We start from the raw sequence: 15,311 nt of genomic DNA on the forward strand, positions 1-15,311 counted from the left end.
TTTGACCAACATATTATCTATCTTAAAGTGAACAGACACTTTCAGTGTCCCCTTGTGGAAGCATATATATTTCCTTCTAAACGTTTGAGCTGACTATTTTATGATAAAGCCGAACGTCATTAAATCAACTTCATAAATGGTTTAGACGGTATTACATCATTTTGTAAAAAATATCCCTTCTATTGTGTTTGATTATTTCCACTTCAATGAGCCTTATGGGGATCCCTGGTCAGGGCTGATTATTTTCTGATTCTATGTCACCGTACCCGACGGCGTGGATCGTTGTTCATTCTATCAGTCACGGGTTTACATGGTCCTGACTCTATGATAGAGGTCACAGTGGTATAGTTTAATTGTCGCGTGTCACAAACGACCAAGTACAACTGCTTTAACATTTCATTAAAGAACTAGATACAGGCATGACTTCGAGGAAACAGGGGTTCATAAAGTTTCAGAGTGACAAGAAAGTCTATGCGAGACTGAATGATGAAAGTTATGACTTCAACTATCCAATAGTCCACTTTCCCTTTACATAATTTGTCGAGTAACATTCCAGCAACTGCATCCTTTGGGGTCTACATTTTACAGAGTTTGAGGTACAGTCGGGCATGCTCTTTCTACCAAGACTTCACAGAGCGTCATGCGACTCTTGCTCGGAAGTTGTTTTATCAAGGTTGCAACATTCAAGGCCTCAGTAAAACTTTCAAAACGTTTTATGGTAGACATATGGAGGACATTTCCAAATGCGACGTATCAGTGAAAAAAATGATGTCTGATGCAATTCCCTAATTTGACTTGTATCATATGTTTCCGTGTGTTTTCAGGTGGACATTTGACTTGGATGTGTTTATGACATGTGCCACCGGTGGGACAGGATACGTGAGAGTCTGGTATCATCACTGTTTTACACTGTTTCATGAACACATGCATATGCTTATGATTTATTTGGAATAATGGATTTTATCAATGTAGAAGTCTGAACAATGGATTTTAGTTGAGATTTCTTATGATCATGGAAATGGTTTTGTCCCTTTAATTCACAGATTACTTTAGAAGATGAACCGTGTGGGCGATATCCTTTTCAACGAAAGTATTGTGAGAAATCGAATTTCAAGAAAATTAAATTCCTTTTGAAATAAAAAAATCCATCTGTCAATCCATATTCATGACCAGTCTCCTGGTCGTGACTCACAATTTGTACGTGCATGTTAATACACGGCGCACAATTTGGATGTTTGCGTGTTTGTTGTTACTCATACACGTGTATTTTTAATGTGAACAGCACACCATGATTGTTAAGCTGTCAGGTGCTCATAAAAACAGATTTGGTTAATCGTACACAACGCTAGAGCCGTGCCATCATGGCTTACTGAAAGTCAAAGTCAGCTCGCCGTGGGTATGCTGCAAATAGGAATGTCGCAAGACGATGTTGTCAGACCTTTAAATGTACATCATCTCTTTGGATGCGATATTTGCACCAGGACTTGACACGGGCCGGTCGTCCACGTGTGAAACGTCAAAAAGAAAACCGTATTCGGTTAACATGACACTATAATGGCTAAAATACCACCACAATGACTTAACATTAACTCCCTTTTCTGTAGAGGGAGCAGCAGATGATGTGGTAAGCACAAATGTATGTGACTGCTGATATCAGGTATAGAATACCATTGGTTTGAGGTATACCGACAAGTGTCTTTGGAGAAACACAATCATAAGATTCTTTCATCGAAGCCTCTTTAAGATTGTGTTTATGTCGGGATTGTACCCAACATCCTTATGTTGTCTAGGCCCACAGCCACATGCTAATGCGACATTGAAGTTACTAACCTCTAACGATAAGTACAAAGATGAATTAACATTTGAATAAACGCGTTTTTGAGATGCACAAAAAGCCTTTATTCAAATTATTTACAATAAGTCATGGCAATATAATACCTTCCTGAACATCGATCATACTCAAGTAGATTATGTTATATATGCTTCTGTATTTGTGTAACACATTATGAATTTTGCTGTAATAACACAATGAATAATTAAAAGTGTAGATACAGTATAGCAAAGCGTTCTGTGAACAGGATGTCGAATTCTTTAGGCAATGCGTTTGGCGCTGACGTGATCAATACACGCACTTCCAGCCTGACATAAGTTGTAGGAAACCTTGGCGTTCAGATCCAGCCCAACCTGTGCCCCTGCCATGTCCTTGACAATTACCTTGTACATCAAGGTACCCTTGAACTCTGATGGTAAGTGCAACGTTATTTTGGAGGCCTTCTTTTGTGGAAGCTGTTTGATGTCAGAGAGCTTGGTGGTCCAGATCGAATCAGGTAAAGTGGTTGACTGTACACCAAAGTAGTGATCCGTCTTATTCAGGTGTATAATCTGGTATGTGAAGTCATCATCCTCATCCCAGTCAGCTGCGACGACGTTGCCGAGGTCAACGACAGTTGTTTGGTAGGGGATTGGTCTTGTAATGTCGAGTTCCACTAGGTCATGATTTTCTACCCGGAACATACCACTGTCTGGAGGAAGGTAATAGATGATGGGCGGATCGTTCACTGCAGTAACAGTGATGGTGACTGTATATCTTTGAGCTTTTGGTTTGAACCCTTCTACAGGGACTTCCGCAAGCTCAACCTCGATGTGATCCAGACCACTATAGTGAGGCGCTGGAGAGTAGAATAGGTTTCCTGTGGCGTCGAGGTCACCGTAGCCATGTGTTGGTTGTTTCGTCATACTAAATGTGTATTTATCCCCCTCAGCATCTTTTGCCTTCATTTGGTGATTTAGTGAATGACTCTCCTGAACATAGATTGCAACGTCCTCCAGAAAGGGTGGGGTGTTGACAGGGGTGTTCTTCAGGGCAAATATTGCCATGTAAATCGACACGTCTCCATTGTTGGCCTTCGTAAGGTTCATCTTATCAAAGAGAACTGGACATAACTGAAACAATACAAAAGAATAGACTCATTAATGAAATAAAGGAACTTTTATGCCTACGTCTAATGGTTATATGTTCTGCCATCTATCAATATCAGTCTCGACAATATATATTTGTTTTCAATTAAAGCAACATTAAACTCCATCTATTGCCGAAAATACTGATGCACTACCCATCGTCAAAATTGTTGTCCGCTTTCAACATCTATCACACTTACCTTTACTTTCACAACACCCTCTATAAACAACATCATACGAGCCTCTAAGATGATTATTACATTACCCCGCCACCCCATCCCCCACCACGACCACACAATCCTTTACTACCGCACTTGCATCCACTATCAATATAACATTACCCTCCACGACCACACAATCCTTTACTACCGCACTTGCATCCACAATCAATATAACATTACCCTCCACGATCACACAATCCTTTACTACCGCACTTGCATCCACAATCAATATAACATTACCCCGCCACGATCACACAATCCTTTACTACCGCACTTGCATCCACTATCAATATAACATTACCCTCCACTACCACGACCACACAATCCTTTACTACCGGACTTGCATCCACTATCAATATAACATTACCCTCCACTATCACACAATCCTTTACTACCGCACTTCCATTCACTATCAATGTAACATTACTCTCCACTACCACTACCACACAATCCTTTACTACCGCACTTGCATCCACTATCAATATAACATTACCCTCCACTACCACGACCACACAATCCTTTACTACCGCACTTGCATCCACTATCAATATAACATTACCCTCCACTATCACACAATCCTTTACTACTGTACTTGCATCCACTATCAATATAACATTACCCTCCACTATCACACAATCCTTTACTACTGTACTTGCATCCACTATCAATATAACATTACCCTCCACTATCACACAATCCTTTACTACCGGACTTGCATCCACTATCAATATAACATTACCCTCCACTATCACACAATCCTTTACTACTGTACTTGCATCCACTATCAATATAACATTACCCTCCACTATCACACAATCCTTTACTACTATACTTGCATCCACTATCAATATAACATTACCCTCCACTATCACACAATCCTCTACTACCGGACTTGCATCCACTATCAATATAACATTACCCTCCACGATCACACAATCCTTTACTACCGCACTTGCATCCACTATCAACATAACATTACCCTCCACGATCACACAATCCTTTACTACTGTACTTGCATCCACTATCAATATAACATTACCCTCCACTATCACACAATCCTTTACTACCGCACTTGCATCCACTATCAATATAACATTACCCTCCACGATCACACAATCCTTTACTACCGCACTTGCATCCACAATCAATATAACATTACCCCGCCACGATCACACAATCCTTTACTACCGCACTTGCATCCACAATCAATATAACATTACCCTCCACTATCACACAATCCTTTACTACCGCACTTGCATCCACTATCAATATAACATTACCCTCCACTATCACACAATCCTTTACTACCGCACTTGCATCCACTATCAATATAACATTACCCTCCACTATCACACAATCCTTTACTACCGCACTTGCATCCACAATCAATATAACATTACCCTCCACGATCACACAATCCTTTACTACCGCACTTGCATCCACAATCAATATAACATTACCCCGCCACGATCACACAATCCTTTACTACCGCACTTCCATTCACTATCAATGTAACATTACCCTCACCTATCACACAATCCTCTACTACCGGACTTGCATCCACTATCAATATAACATTACCCTCCACTATCACACAATCCTTTACTACCGGACTTGCATCCACTATCAATATAACATTACCCTCCACGATCACACAATCCTTTACTACCGCACTTGCATCAACTATCAACATAACATTACCCTCCACTATCACACAATCCTTTACTTACTGCACTTGCATCCACAATCAATATAACATTACTCTCCACTACCACGACCAAACAATCCTTTACTACCGCACTTGCATCCACTATCAATGTAACATTACCCTCCGCGATCAATATCGCTCAATGGCATGCATGGGTTTCACTATGTAGTATAGGTTAAGATGCACTTACAGAAACCAGGTACTGGTCCTCTGTCAGAACAGTCGACTTAGCTCTCTTACATACATCAGGCAGTGGATGCCATGCACCATCTGAAGAAAACAAACGATGTGAATACAGAATGTTTGATGTATCCCATCTATTCATGTCCCGTCTTATGCATAGTTGCCATCAATGGAAACGTGTCCAATATTAATGTTTGGGTAATCAGTTGACAGACATACATATCCTGGTATAAAAGGTCTTCCCACTTAACCATGCAGTTACAAAATGTAGAGACAGGGAAAATTGATACGGTAATTGATATGTATCAAAAGGATCTTCCCGGGCCCACATGTGTGAACTCCTTTAAACCGTTTTGCTAATCACAATGCCCAAAAATATTGTTTCTGTCCACAGTTTGAAACATGCTTTTGAGACAATAAGTCTTCTAATTTCGTCAGATTTCATTGCATAAATTACATGTTAACTTATACAGTGATTAATCATGATGTCAAACAAGACACTCCATCAATGAAACCTATTGAGGTTAAAGAGTGTGAGTGTGAAATGTTAATATACAACAATATTCTTCGGGAAATGTCACCACTTCCACTTTGTGATTTGGAAGAAATGTTCAAATGAACAATATAAATGCGGCTTTACCATTGCCTTTGAAGAACAGTTTGACGCTGGTCGTGTTGTCGTGCGCCGATTTAACTCTAATGTCTATATGCGTCCCATTTAGGTCTTCGGGTTTAACATTCACAGTTAGCGGTGTGCCGAGCTGCTCTACAAACCTGTAACACAGTGGAAGAAACATTATGGTCATAACGCCATAGAGCCCATTAAAACTTGATAAATATTCGAGACATATGCAACAATACAAGAAAAAAAGTTTAAAAAGTCAAACATATTTGCTATGTTGCAAAAAATTGCGACTGACCAAGTTCTGAATACATCGACTTTAAACAATGGATCCCCCAAATTCTGACAGGAAGACGTTGATGTGCAGTTACACACGAATTGAGCTGTTTGTACAAGTATAGTGATTTGTGAGGAATATCTATAGTACTCTAGAATAATACTCTCTTAAATGCCGAACACTGATCTTGGTGATGTCCAGGAGAGTTAAGATATATGAGTATATGTGATAATTGACTTCATTTCGTTTTTGGAGGTATAAACATTAAAACCGATGAAGTACTGTGAATATCCACGGATTTACGGAAAAAATGAACACATCAATGAACGCTAAAGTTAATTCTTAGTAATAAATAAGGAACAATAACAACTTCGCAAAAGACAAAAGACAAGCAAGTTGTAGACAACCATACGAAACCAGTGTCATCATTCAGAGCAATAATTCAACAAAAGTCCCGCCCACTCTTTTATCAGCCAGTCACGAAACTTGAAAGTGATTCATAAACACATGCTCGTCGGAATCGTACAAACGATCCTGCTTTATGCGAGACGTGTATTGGATATGGAAAGGGTTTTGTCGCTTTATTTACTAAATGTAAACACAAACACACAAAAAAATTAATTGGATGGTCAAGCAAATGCCATGGAAACAGTTGCAATCCGTTTATTTGCATTTGAATTCACAACAACAGTTTTACCAACCTCCCTCTATTTTGTCGGTCTTCGTTCATGTTCATTCCTTCAACAGGGACTCGGTCAGCTGCAGAGATGTTCACTTTTCCTTAACAACAGAAGGGATTGGGAGAAACATGAGGAAGGACCTAAAGTTCAATGCTGAGATGAATTTGCTTAGGTCATATTGTGATATTGTCATCACCACATTACTACCAACATCTTCAAGTATTGTAACATTGTTATGATTAAAACAATTCAAACCTGATGCTGTCAAGATCATAATATGCTCTGTGGCCTCAGAAGAATCTAAAGCCAGTGAGAAGATCCCGTCCCTGCTGAGAGATATACTCCTCCCCTGCAATCCTGATGCTCCACTTTGCAAAGATCCTTTTCCGAGAAACTGCGTACAATCATAGAATAGTGTCCTAATGTACGATGAAATGTTGAAAACAAGAGTGATCAAGAGATGATATAGTCCCACCAGCTCCACATTAAGTAATAATGCAAAAAATGCGAAAGGAACCAACAGAGTAGTATGTGCTCGGAATTCTGAGAACAAAACATTCAACGAATTTGACGTATACCTTTGGGACGAAGTTATTACCAACAGACGGCTAGTTTGTCATGTTGGTCAACAAATCACGCGACATTTCACGGATATATTTACATAATTTTGCACATAGCTTCCATTTCAATTATTCACACTAACAATTTGATGAATGTGTCAAATATAGATGAGGAGATATGATGTCCTTACATCGTTCCTGAACAACTGAGGAGGCGGTGTGAGCATCTTGTGTACTGCTTGATGGTCGCTGAAGACTTCAGCTGTAGATAACAAATCAAAGGCATTGTACATCATTGCATTACGTTATATGGATTTTTTTTTAATTGTACTTAAATACATATGTTTCTTCTTACAATGTAGTTACACATGAAGTTTCAGGAAATAACACATACTTCGAATTCATATAGTTTATAGCATTACTCAATTTACGGCGGTGGCTTACCTTTATCACGTTTCAGGCCCTGGGTTTTGATTGCATCACAAGCTTGACCTTGGCATGAACCCTTTCTGACCGATATTTCTAAGGATATGAGATTACTGTGGACCTTCTCGTCGTCTTTAGCTCGGAATTTGATTGTTTTGTTATGCTGTGAATTTGCAGGCATGATGACCCAGACCCCATACACCAGATTCGATTTCTCTTTGTGGTGGCCCAGCTTGCTCAGTGCTTTCATAGACTCTGTCTGGGTCGTGTTCTTCAGTTCAATGTTAACCTCTTTTGCAGCTGCTGAATCAAATACAATGTCAAGTTTGCTAACGTCTCGATCGGATAAAACAAAGAAGCCAAGGAGTTTACTGGTGGAGGTACTTGCCGAAGACAAAAGTTCAACATTGACAGTGGCATCAACATCGGCATCATACACGTCATCATTCGGACTGATGAATCGTAGTTCTGGAGGATCTTCAATGCAGAGGACCTGGATGTGGATGTCCTGTAGTACATTGTATGTCTTGGCTCCAAGAGGAACGTTCTGTTCTTTTGCCTCTACCGTAACTGTATCTTCTCCACAATAGTCAGGTTCTGGAGAATAGGTAAGATAGCCATCAGTGGTAATAGATGCATTCCCATGTTGTCCTTGGCCCGCGAGTGAAAAGGAAATAAGATCATCCTCTTTGTCTGTGACATCAATGTATTCTATCAGTGGTTGGTCTTCGTCGGAAGTTATGTTCTGTGTGATGACAACTGGTGGTGTATTCTGTACTTCCTTGTCTATTTCAAACAGACACAGCAGTTGGGGTTGCATACTAGCGATATATTCTTTTCCATTCATTAAATGTCTCTGGCCTTGGAGGCACAGCTGAAGTAAAACAAAATTAATTAGTTTTCTTGAGTAACTAATATCAAATCGTGCGATTGAGCTTGTATTTAAGATAACAATTTATTGATTTTAAAACGTCAGTTGTTACCTTTCCAGTTGCACTGTTGTTTGCTAGATCTTTCGGACAGCGTTCAGGAGAGAGTTCCCACTTTTCTGTATCTGCAGACACACACAGACACACATATATATGCTTATCACGTTTTACACATTCAATGCCAAACGATGCAGTTAGATACAAAATAGCACAGGTGGAGACATTCGTTTTCAATTGGCATTGGAAGTGTATTCGTTGTTATGTCATACCTTTATTCCAAGACAGCAGGGCACTGGTCTTGTTTGCATCCTTGGGGAAAATACCATGAACAGTGAAATCCATCAACGGGTCCACAAATGCTTCAGTGGCTGGTGAGATATAGAATGACAGTCCCGATGGCCTTATGATCCTATTTCAATAAGAAATAAAAAAATGTTCAACTCTACCACTGAAAACAGAATCACCATTGAAGTAAAATCTTGTTGAGCCATAGCGATCACTGATGTTTTGCGAGTGTTACTTTGCACAGAAAGTTTTCATACCGCCCATGGAGAAGCCTTGAAGTAGCTTCCAATGTTTCCTGGGGATCAGTAATATAAGGAACATATTCTGCAGTCGCTGCACTTCCATAGATCATGGATAAATCAGTTGAGTTTAAAGTGCCAATGAGGAGGCTTCCGTTGTAACCTATATAAAAACACATAAGGAATGTGATAAGCATTTTAGGGAATACTATATCCTACATTGATTACTCACACGAAGCATAAGTGATTTACTTCAATGAGCCTGCCACAGAGTGAATATTCACACAGTTTGTGATTTTGTATGTCAACGTCAAAACTATTGACAAAAAGAAAGTTGACTGTAACAATCATATATGCGTGCAAGTGTATAATCCTAATATACACATATGTTGACCAAAATAAATAATGAATTAACTGCTACACATGTTATGCTAGTATTATAATCATAATATATTTGCAGGGAGCCAACACTACCTTTAATTGTCAGGTGCAGTGTTTCATTGCCACCACCAGATGATGCATTAATGACCACCGACTTCATGGTGTTATTATTATCCTCAAGCTCAACAAGAATGTCATCTTTTCCTGAAACGAATATACATGTGCCGATAAGGTTTTGGAAAAAATAATGTCTGGAAGTGCGGAAGTATTTGTGAACATTGACATGTATCTAAAATCATAGCGATGCACATACAGTATGGTTTGAGATGATACACATTCATTTGTCATTCAGATTATTATTCATGCTCGGGACATGTCCTATTTTTACCCTATTCACAGATCACATACGTAAATTACTTAAATTGTACTATAATACAAACTATCCCCCTGTAAGAAATAACATAAATGTTTTTTTATAAGGGGAACAATCGTTAGCCAATAGATAGAGAAAACTAAGATACTGACGTTTAACGCAGACTGGTTGGGTAGACACAGCAACCGCAACATGGGAACGGCTCACAGCATGTAGACTGTGATAGTAGCACCTGCCTGGCTCGAGCATCAGGAAGGACCCATCTGCTTTGGAGGTATTGCTATCTGTGTCGTTAGTATTGTAGTCACTTAGAGATATGTTTGTAATTTTTCCATCGATCAACAGATGTCCTTGTTCAATAGATATTTTGGAATCTGCTTGTGTTGCCACTTTGATGATGGGGAAGACGTCATCAGTTGCGGGGACGGTGCCAATAGTCCATTCTAAAACAGCAGCACAATTTGCAATAAAGTAAAACCACTCTGCTATGTTGTTCTCTTCTAAGTTGATTTATTAATGTTTCAATCATATACATCAATTTTACCGATCTTGCTTTGAAAATCCTAGCTTGATTTATATTTGTGACTGGAAAAATTACGACAGGTTAAAGACATAAACTCACCATAGTAAAGAGTGCCATATCCACCATGTACACGGATACCGATACTGTGTTGTGAGGGTGTCAGTGACACGGCATGCTTTGTGTACCCTGAGGTAAAGAGACTTTGTGTGTAGACACTAGAAACAGCAGGTGCCCCCATCATTATCGTCACATTGCATACCGTCTGGGTAGATAATCCTGCTGAATTTATAGCTGTCACAGTGACATAGTAGGTTTTGCCATCGTCCATGGTCGCATGCTCCAGTGTCAAACCAACCTTTCTCTTTAACCCAACAGAGGTTGCATTCAAAACATCGTGACCTCCTTTTGTTCTGCCAATCTGAAGTGTGTATTCAGCTATCTCACTGACATCTTCACTGCACTCCCAGAACGCCCCAACACTGTTATTAGAGCCTATGAAGTCAGTAGGTTCGTCCAGAGAGTGTTGAGGATCAACACACATCATGTACTGGAACTCTGGTGGAGTGATGTCAACTTGGAAAGCATTTGACGTCACAACAGTTGATTGATTTGCAAAGTTCACAGCCTTCACACTTATATAATATGTTGGAGCTTTAAAATCCATCAGTTTTGAGGAGTTTGTGTTTATATTATCTGATAACTTTTCGCTGTGATCCAGAGTTAGGTTCATAAGTTCCAGTGACAGGACAGACAGTTTTTCAATAGATGAAACAGAGCAGTTTGGATCGCATGCTTCCATACAGCTATCCTTGCATGGTAGACAAAACGTTGATTCCAATTTGAATGGAAGCACATTGTCCACGAAGCTTTTATTTGTTCCAATCCCAACCCATAATTCTTTCAGTCCACTCTCTCCATCATAGAATGGTTCGCCATGTAAACATTCTCTGTCAACTGTGTCAGGTACTGCCAAATAGCTCAGTACAGCTTGTGTAAAGAATGGATGGAGAGGATCTCCAACAGGAGGCTTGTAATAATTGAGATTGTGTACACGGTAGATGATGCTTGGTTTTCCCGAAAATGTGTAACCTTCAATATCTGCTTTACGATGACCTTCGATGAAAAGTGTTGTCCTCCATGTTACCTTCACATTCTCAAAGTCTTTCATGAATCTTAGGCTAATTTCATAAACATAGTCTGATGGATCTCCAGGTAAGTCAAACCAGGATTCTGTTTGCTTACTATCATCTCTTAAACAGATTCGTCCTTTCCAAGCATGAATATCATCATCATAGCCATAGAAGAAGACTGCAACTCCTGGTGATGAAAGGCATTGAACTACTTCTTCAGTTTCATTGAGAGTTGTGTTGGTTTTGTCAGACACATCATCATCGAGTCTTGGTATGTCCTTCAAGACTGGAGTTTGGTAGGCAGATATATCAGAGAATTCAATATGTAGGGAAGTGATGATATTCTGTCCTTTTGCACTTAATAACTTGAATGTGTAATTTCCTTCTGTTAGTGAATCCTCAAGGTAAAGAGTTAACCCTCCACGTATGACATCTTTTAAATTTTCATCATATGTGAGGGCCACTTGTGCATACTTATCTACAAGAGCAGAGGAATTTGATATGTCTGATCTGACCAGAACTTGCCAGTGTTCCTTATTTGAAGGTTTGGGAAATATTTCCTTACTCCGTTTGCATTCTGACCCTTTCCTGCTTCTGGCCAGTGCCGTTTGCACTACAACTCTATCATTTTCACTTTGGAAGGTCCTTGATGTGTGCCAGTCTCCACCAACTTTCACAGTTCCGGCTTGTGGCCTTGAGACATCGATGAGGATAGGCAGTGTTGCAGCTGTAGTATTCAGACCAGCTCGGTTGATGGCAGATATTGTAAACGTATACATTAGAGTGAGAGTTAGATTCAAACTGTATAGAGTAATATGCGTTTTATTGTGAACATCCATTACTTTGACCATTTTTTTCGATTCGTGCTTACAGGGCATTTCTGAATACAGCTGTATGTGGTATGTTTGAATATCACTTTCATTGTCCTCAAAGCCACTCCAGTGTAAGGTCACTTCATCGCTGCTGCTGATGTACAGAACCTTTGCACTCTCACCTCCAAGTGCAGAAATATGACCTTGTGTAGGTGGAGTTGTATCAATGGTCACAGGACCTTCAGACACACCAATGCATGAGTCAACCTTGTCATGAGCAATGACTGTCACATAATAAGAATGACCTTGTTGAAGCTTTAGATTGTGCATATGCACTACAGTGTCATGTCCAGCAGATCTAAAGGATGAATTGTATGGGGAAATGGCAGACATCAGTGACTTACAGTTAGTAGTATTGACTGGAAGGGTAATACTATCCTTGCTGACTCCAACAGTGTACTCTGTGAGTCCAATATCTGAGTAGAAACCAGTCCATGAGACCTTTAGATCCTCACTACTATCACTGTACTTGTTTAAGTCAATGCTCCCAGGGGATATGTCCAAATCAAATCCAACCTTAATGCCATCTGAGTATGCTTCTTCAAAACTCCCAGCCTTGCTGTATGCACGTACTGTTACGTAATATGTTATCGACTTAGCTTTCAGTTTCAGATTTCTGAATGTGTACGAAGTATTGAGGTAGGCAGTTTCAAAGAAATGGACGTTGTATCGTGAAGCTGGGTTCTTGACATCATCACCTATCGCAACTTCATATCGATCGATCTCCTGAGTGGCATCTGTACTATTTGGCTTACCAAACGCATCCCAGTTGGCTGATAGTTCGACTGTAGACGTCTGGTAATCTGTATCTTTATCCACCCCATCCCTGACGGCCCCTGGGTGTGGTGGTTCTATGAGAACAGTCACACCATCAGAGTATGCGATGTGAATTCTTCCTATGGCATCAGTCACACGAATCACGTTGATGTAGGTAAATCCTGCTGTGAGATGGAGTTCGTCATTGAAGAATGTTCCTTGGGATTCTGGTATTGGTGTGAAGTCTTGGAAAACAGTCCAGCTTACTGTCATAATCTGCCACTCAGTCTTAACCACAGGACAACCACTGGTGTAATGCCAGTGTCCTTCTAGAGCTGAGAGACCTGTCTGGAAATCTTCGTCTTTCTCTTCAGAGCCATCAGTAACTGTAAGTTGTGGGGATGGGCTAATTACCACTGCTTCAGATGTTGCAGATGCTGAGAGACCAGCCCTATTTATACATGTTGCTGTAGCGTACACTTTATCTTCTGGTTGTAGAGATAGTCTTCCAAAGAAAATAACTGTCTCCGGCTCGCCAGTTATCATTCTCTGAACATCTGTTGAGCCCGGTTCGCGACCCAGTCCAACTTCACACCTAAAATAGGAAAACAATGATGATACGAAATATTCACAACACAAAACACTGGTTTTATATAAGTCACACTGTTAGTATAGTTAAACATTTACATATCTTTGCGAAAATCAACACTAAGTTTGGTACCTGCTTATGCCTGTGTCAATGTCTTCAAATCCTGTTATGATCACCTCAACGAAGGAGTTTGGCACTTGACATTGCTTATGAGTAGTTTTATCTCTCAATCGGTCATTGGTAACAATCAAAACTCGACCAGCTGTAGGTATTGTTGAATCAAGGATGACTTCTCTAGTCAAACTAGTTTCTTTCTTCATGGCATTTGCTAGGTGAGCTGTGACAAATATCTTATCGTCTTTTACCTTGTCAATAACTCTAAAGATGTCAGTTTTCCATGATCTCTTTTGGAGTGGTATGTTTTCAAAAGGAGACAGTGAACAGGGATTATCAGCCACACCAAGGCAGATACGGATAGATTCCATGTGACTCTCATGTTCCCTTGCTTGATCCCAAACACAAGCTATTCCAGTCCTCATGCTGGAAATTTCCTTTGTACATGTGAAGTTAACCAGTTCGGGTGGAGTGGAATCAGGGATCAAGGCAACAGACTCCCATGCAGCACTGTTGTCAGCATTGTCTTTGGCTTCGATTGTTATGAATACTGATGATCCTGGCTGCAGATGTAGTCCCTTGACGCTCTTTTCATTCTGAATACTGCATTTGTGGATCTCATCCTCATATGGGTAGGAACCTAAGCATACGTGGCTTGCATTTACTCCAGAGGGATCAGTGACATCAGGAATGACTTCAACTATGTCGGTGTCAGTCTGGAACACCACTCCCCAGGACGTAACATCTGGGATTGTATGTCCTTTTCTGTTGGATGCCTTGATTATAGGTCCCTCTGTGTCCACCATGATACCATCAGATGTTGAAACAATGTGTTCCTCATGACAACTGTGTCCAGTTCTTGCTCGAACTGTCGTGAAGTACTTCACACCTTCAAAGAGTTGGATGTCAATTTGTCCAAAGCCTGATGATTCATTCGTCTTGACAATACCAAAGCCAGTGAATGGCACAATATCTGTCACATAAGGCTCAGTCCCAATGCCCCACTCATAGGCAACAATACCACAGGCAATACTTTTGAAACCAGCGAATGACATCGCAAAGGTTGATTTATCATGCAGGTAGTCTGCATCAATGAAACGTTTCCTTCCATCATATATCACACCTGGGACATTTCCAGGTAGGACATTAATTGGTCTGGAAATGGTTACATTGGATTCTGCACCTGCACCATTCTTTACCTTAATCTGGATGTAGTAGTAGTTGCCACTTGTCAGAGAATCAATAAGTTTCAGATGTCTCAGTGTCACCTCACTTGTCTGTGAGAAAGTGAGAAACCCATTGGTTATGGACTGATCATGTTCCGAGTTTCCAATGGCAACATATACATCACTGATGCCACTTTCATCATCACTTACTTTCCAGGAGATTGTCATTTTGGAATTGTCGGTATGGATAAGTTTTCCATCTTCAATTTCCTCATCCTCCTTCATTGGCCCAAGGTGGATCTGAAACAAGCCAAATAGA

The 15,311-nt window shown here is 40.2% G+C and overlaps 1 protein-coding gene across 1 annotated transcript in view; it reads right to left on the bottom strand.

Annotated features, from left to right (window-relative positions):
* Positions 1-1,875: 1,875 nt before the first annotated feature.
* Positions 1,876-15,311, bottom strand: part of LOC139456362 (uncharacterized) — a 37,400-nt gene continuing 23,964 nt past the window's right edge. Inside the window, exons 39-52 of the mRNA XM_071238015.1 lie at positions 13,845-15,292; positions 10,465-13,718; positions 9,995-10,285; positions 9,563-9,673; positions 9,107-9,251; positions 8,834-8,973; positions 8,619-8,689; positions 7,654-8,509; positions 7,401-7,471; positions 6,905-7,043; positions 6,671-6,749; positions 5,711-5,844; positions 5,078-5,157; positions 1,876-2,943 (exon numbers count right to left, since the gene is read on the bottom strand). Coding sequence (XP_071094116.1) covers positions 2,092-2,943; positions 5,078-5,157; positions 5,711-5,844; positions 6,671-6,749; positions 6,905-7,043; positions 7,401-7,471; positions 7,654-8,509; positions 8,619-8,689; positions 8,834-8,973; positions 9,107-9,251; positions 9,563-9,673; positions 9,995-10,285; positions 10,465-13,718; positions 13,845-15,292 — 7,671 coding nt within the window. The 3' untranslated portion in view covers positions 1,876-2,091. The remainder of the gene's footprint in view (positions 2,944-5,077; positions 5,158-5,710; positions 5,845-6,670; positions 6,750-6,904; positions 7,044-7,400; positions 7,472-7,653; positions 8,510-8,618; positions 8,690-8,833; positions 8,974-9,106; positions 9,252-9,562; positions 9,674-9,994; positions 10,286-10,464; positions 13,719-13,844; positions 15,293-15,311) is intronic.

The sequence above is a fragment of the Haliotis cracherodii genome, unplaced genomic scaffold (assembly GCF_022045235.1).
Source record: "Haliotis cracherodii isolate W230 unplaced genomic scaffold, xgHalCrac1.p SCAF_11, whole genome shotgun sequence".
Lineage (NCBI taxonomy): Eukaryota > Metazoa > Mollusca > Gastropoda > Lepetellida > Haliotidae > Haliotis > Haliotis cracherodii.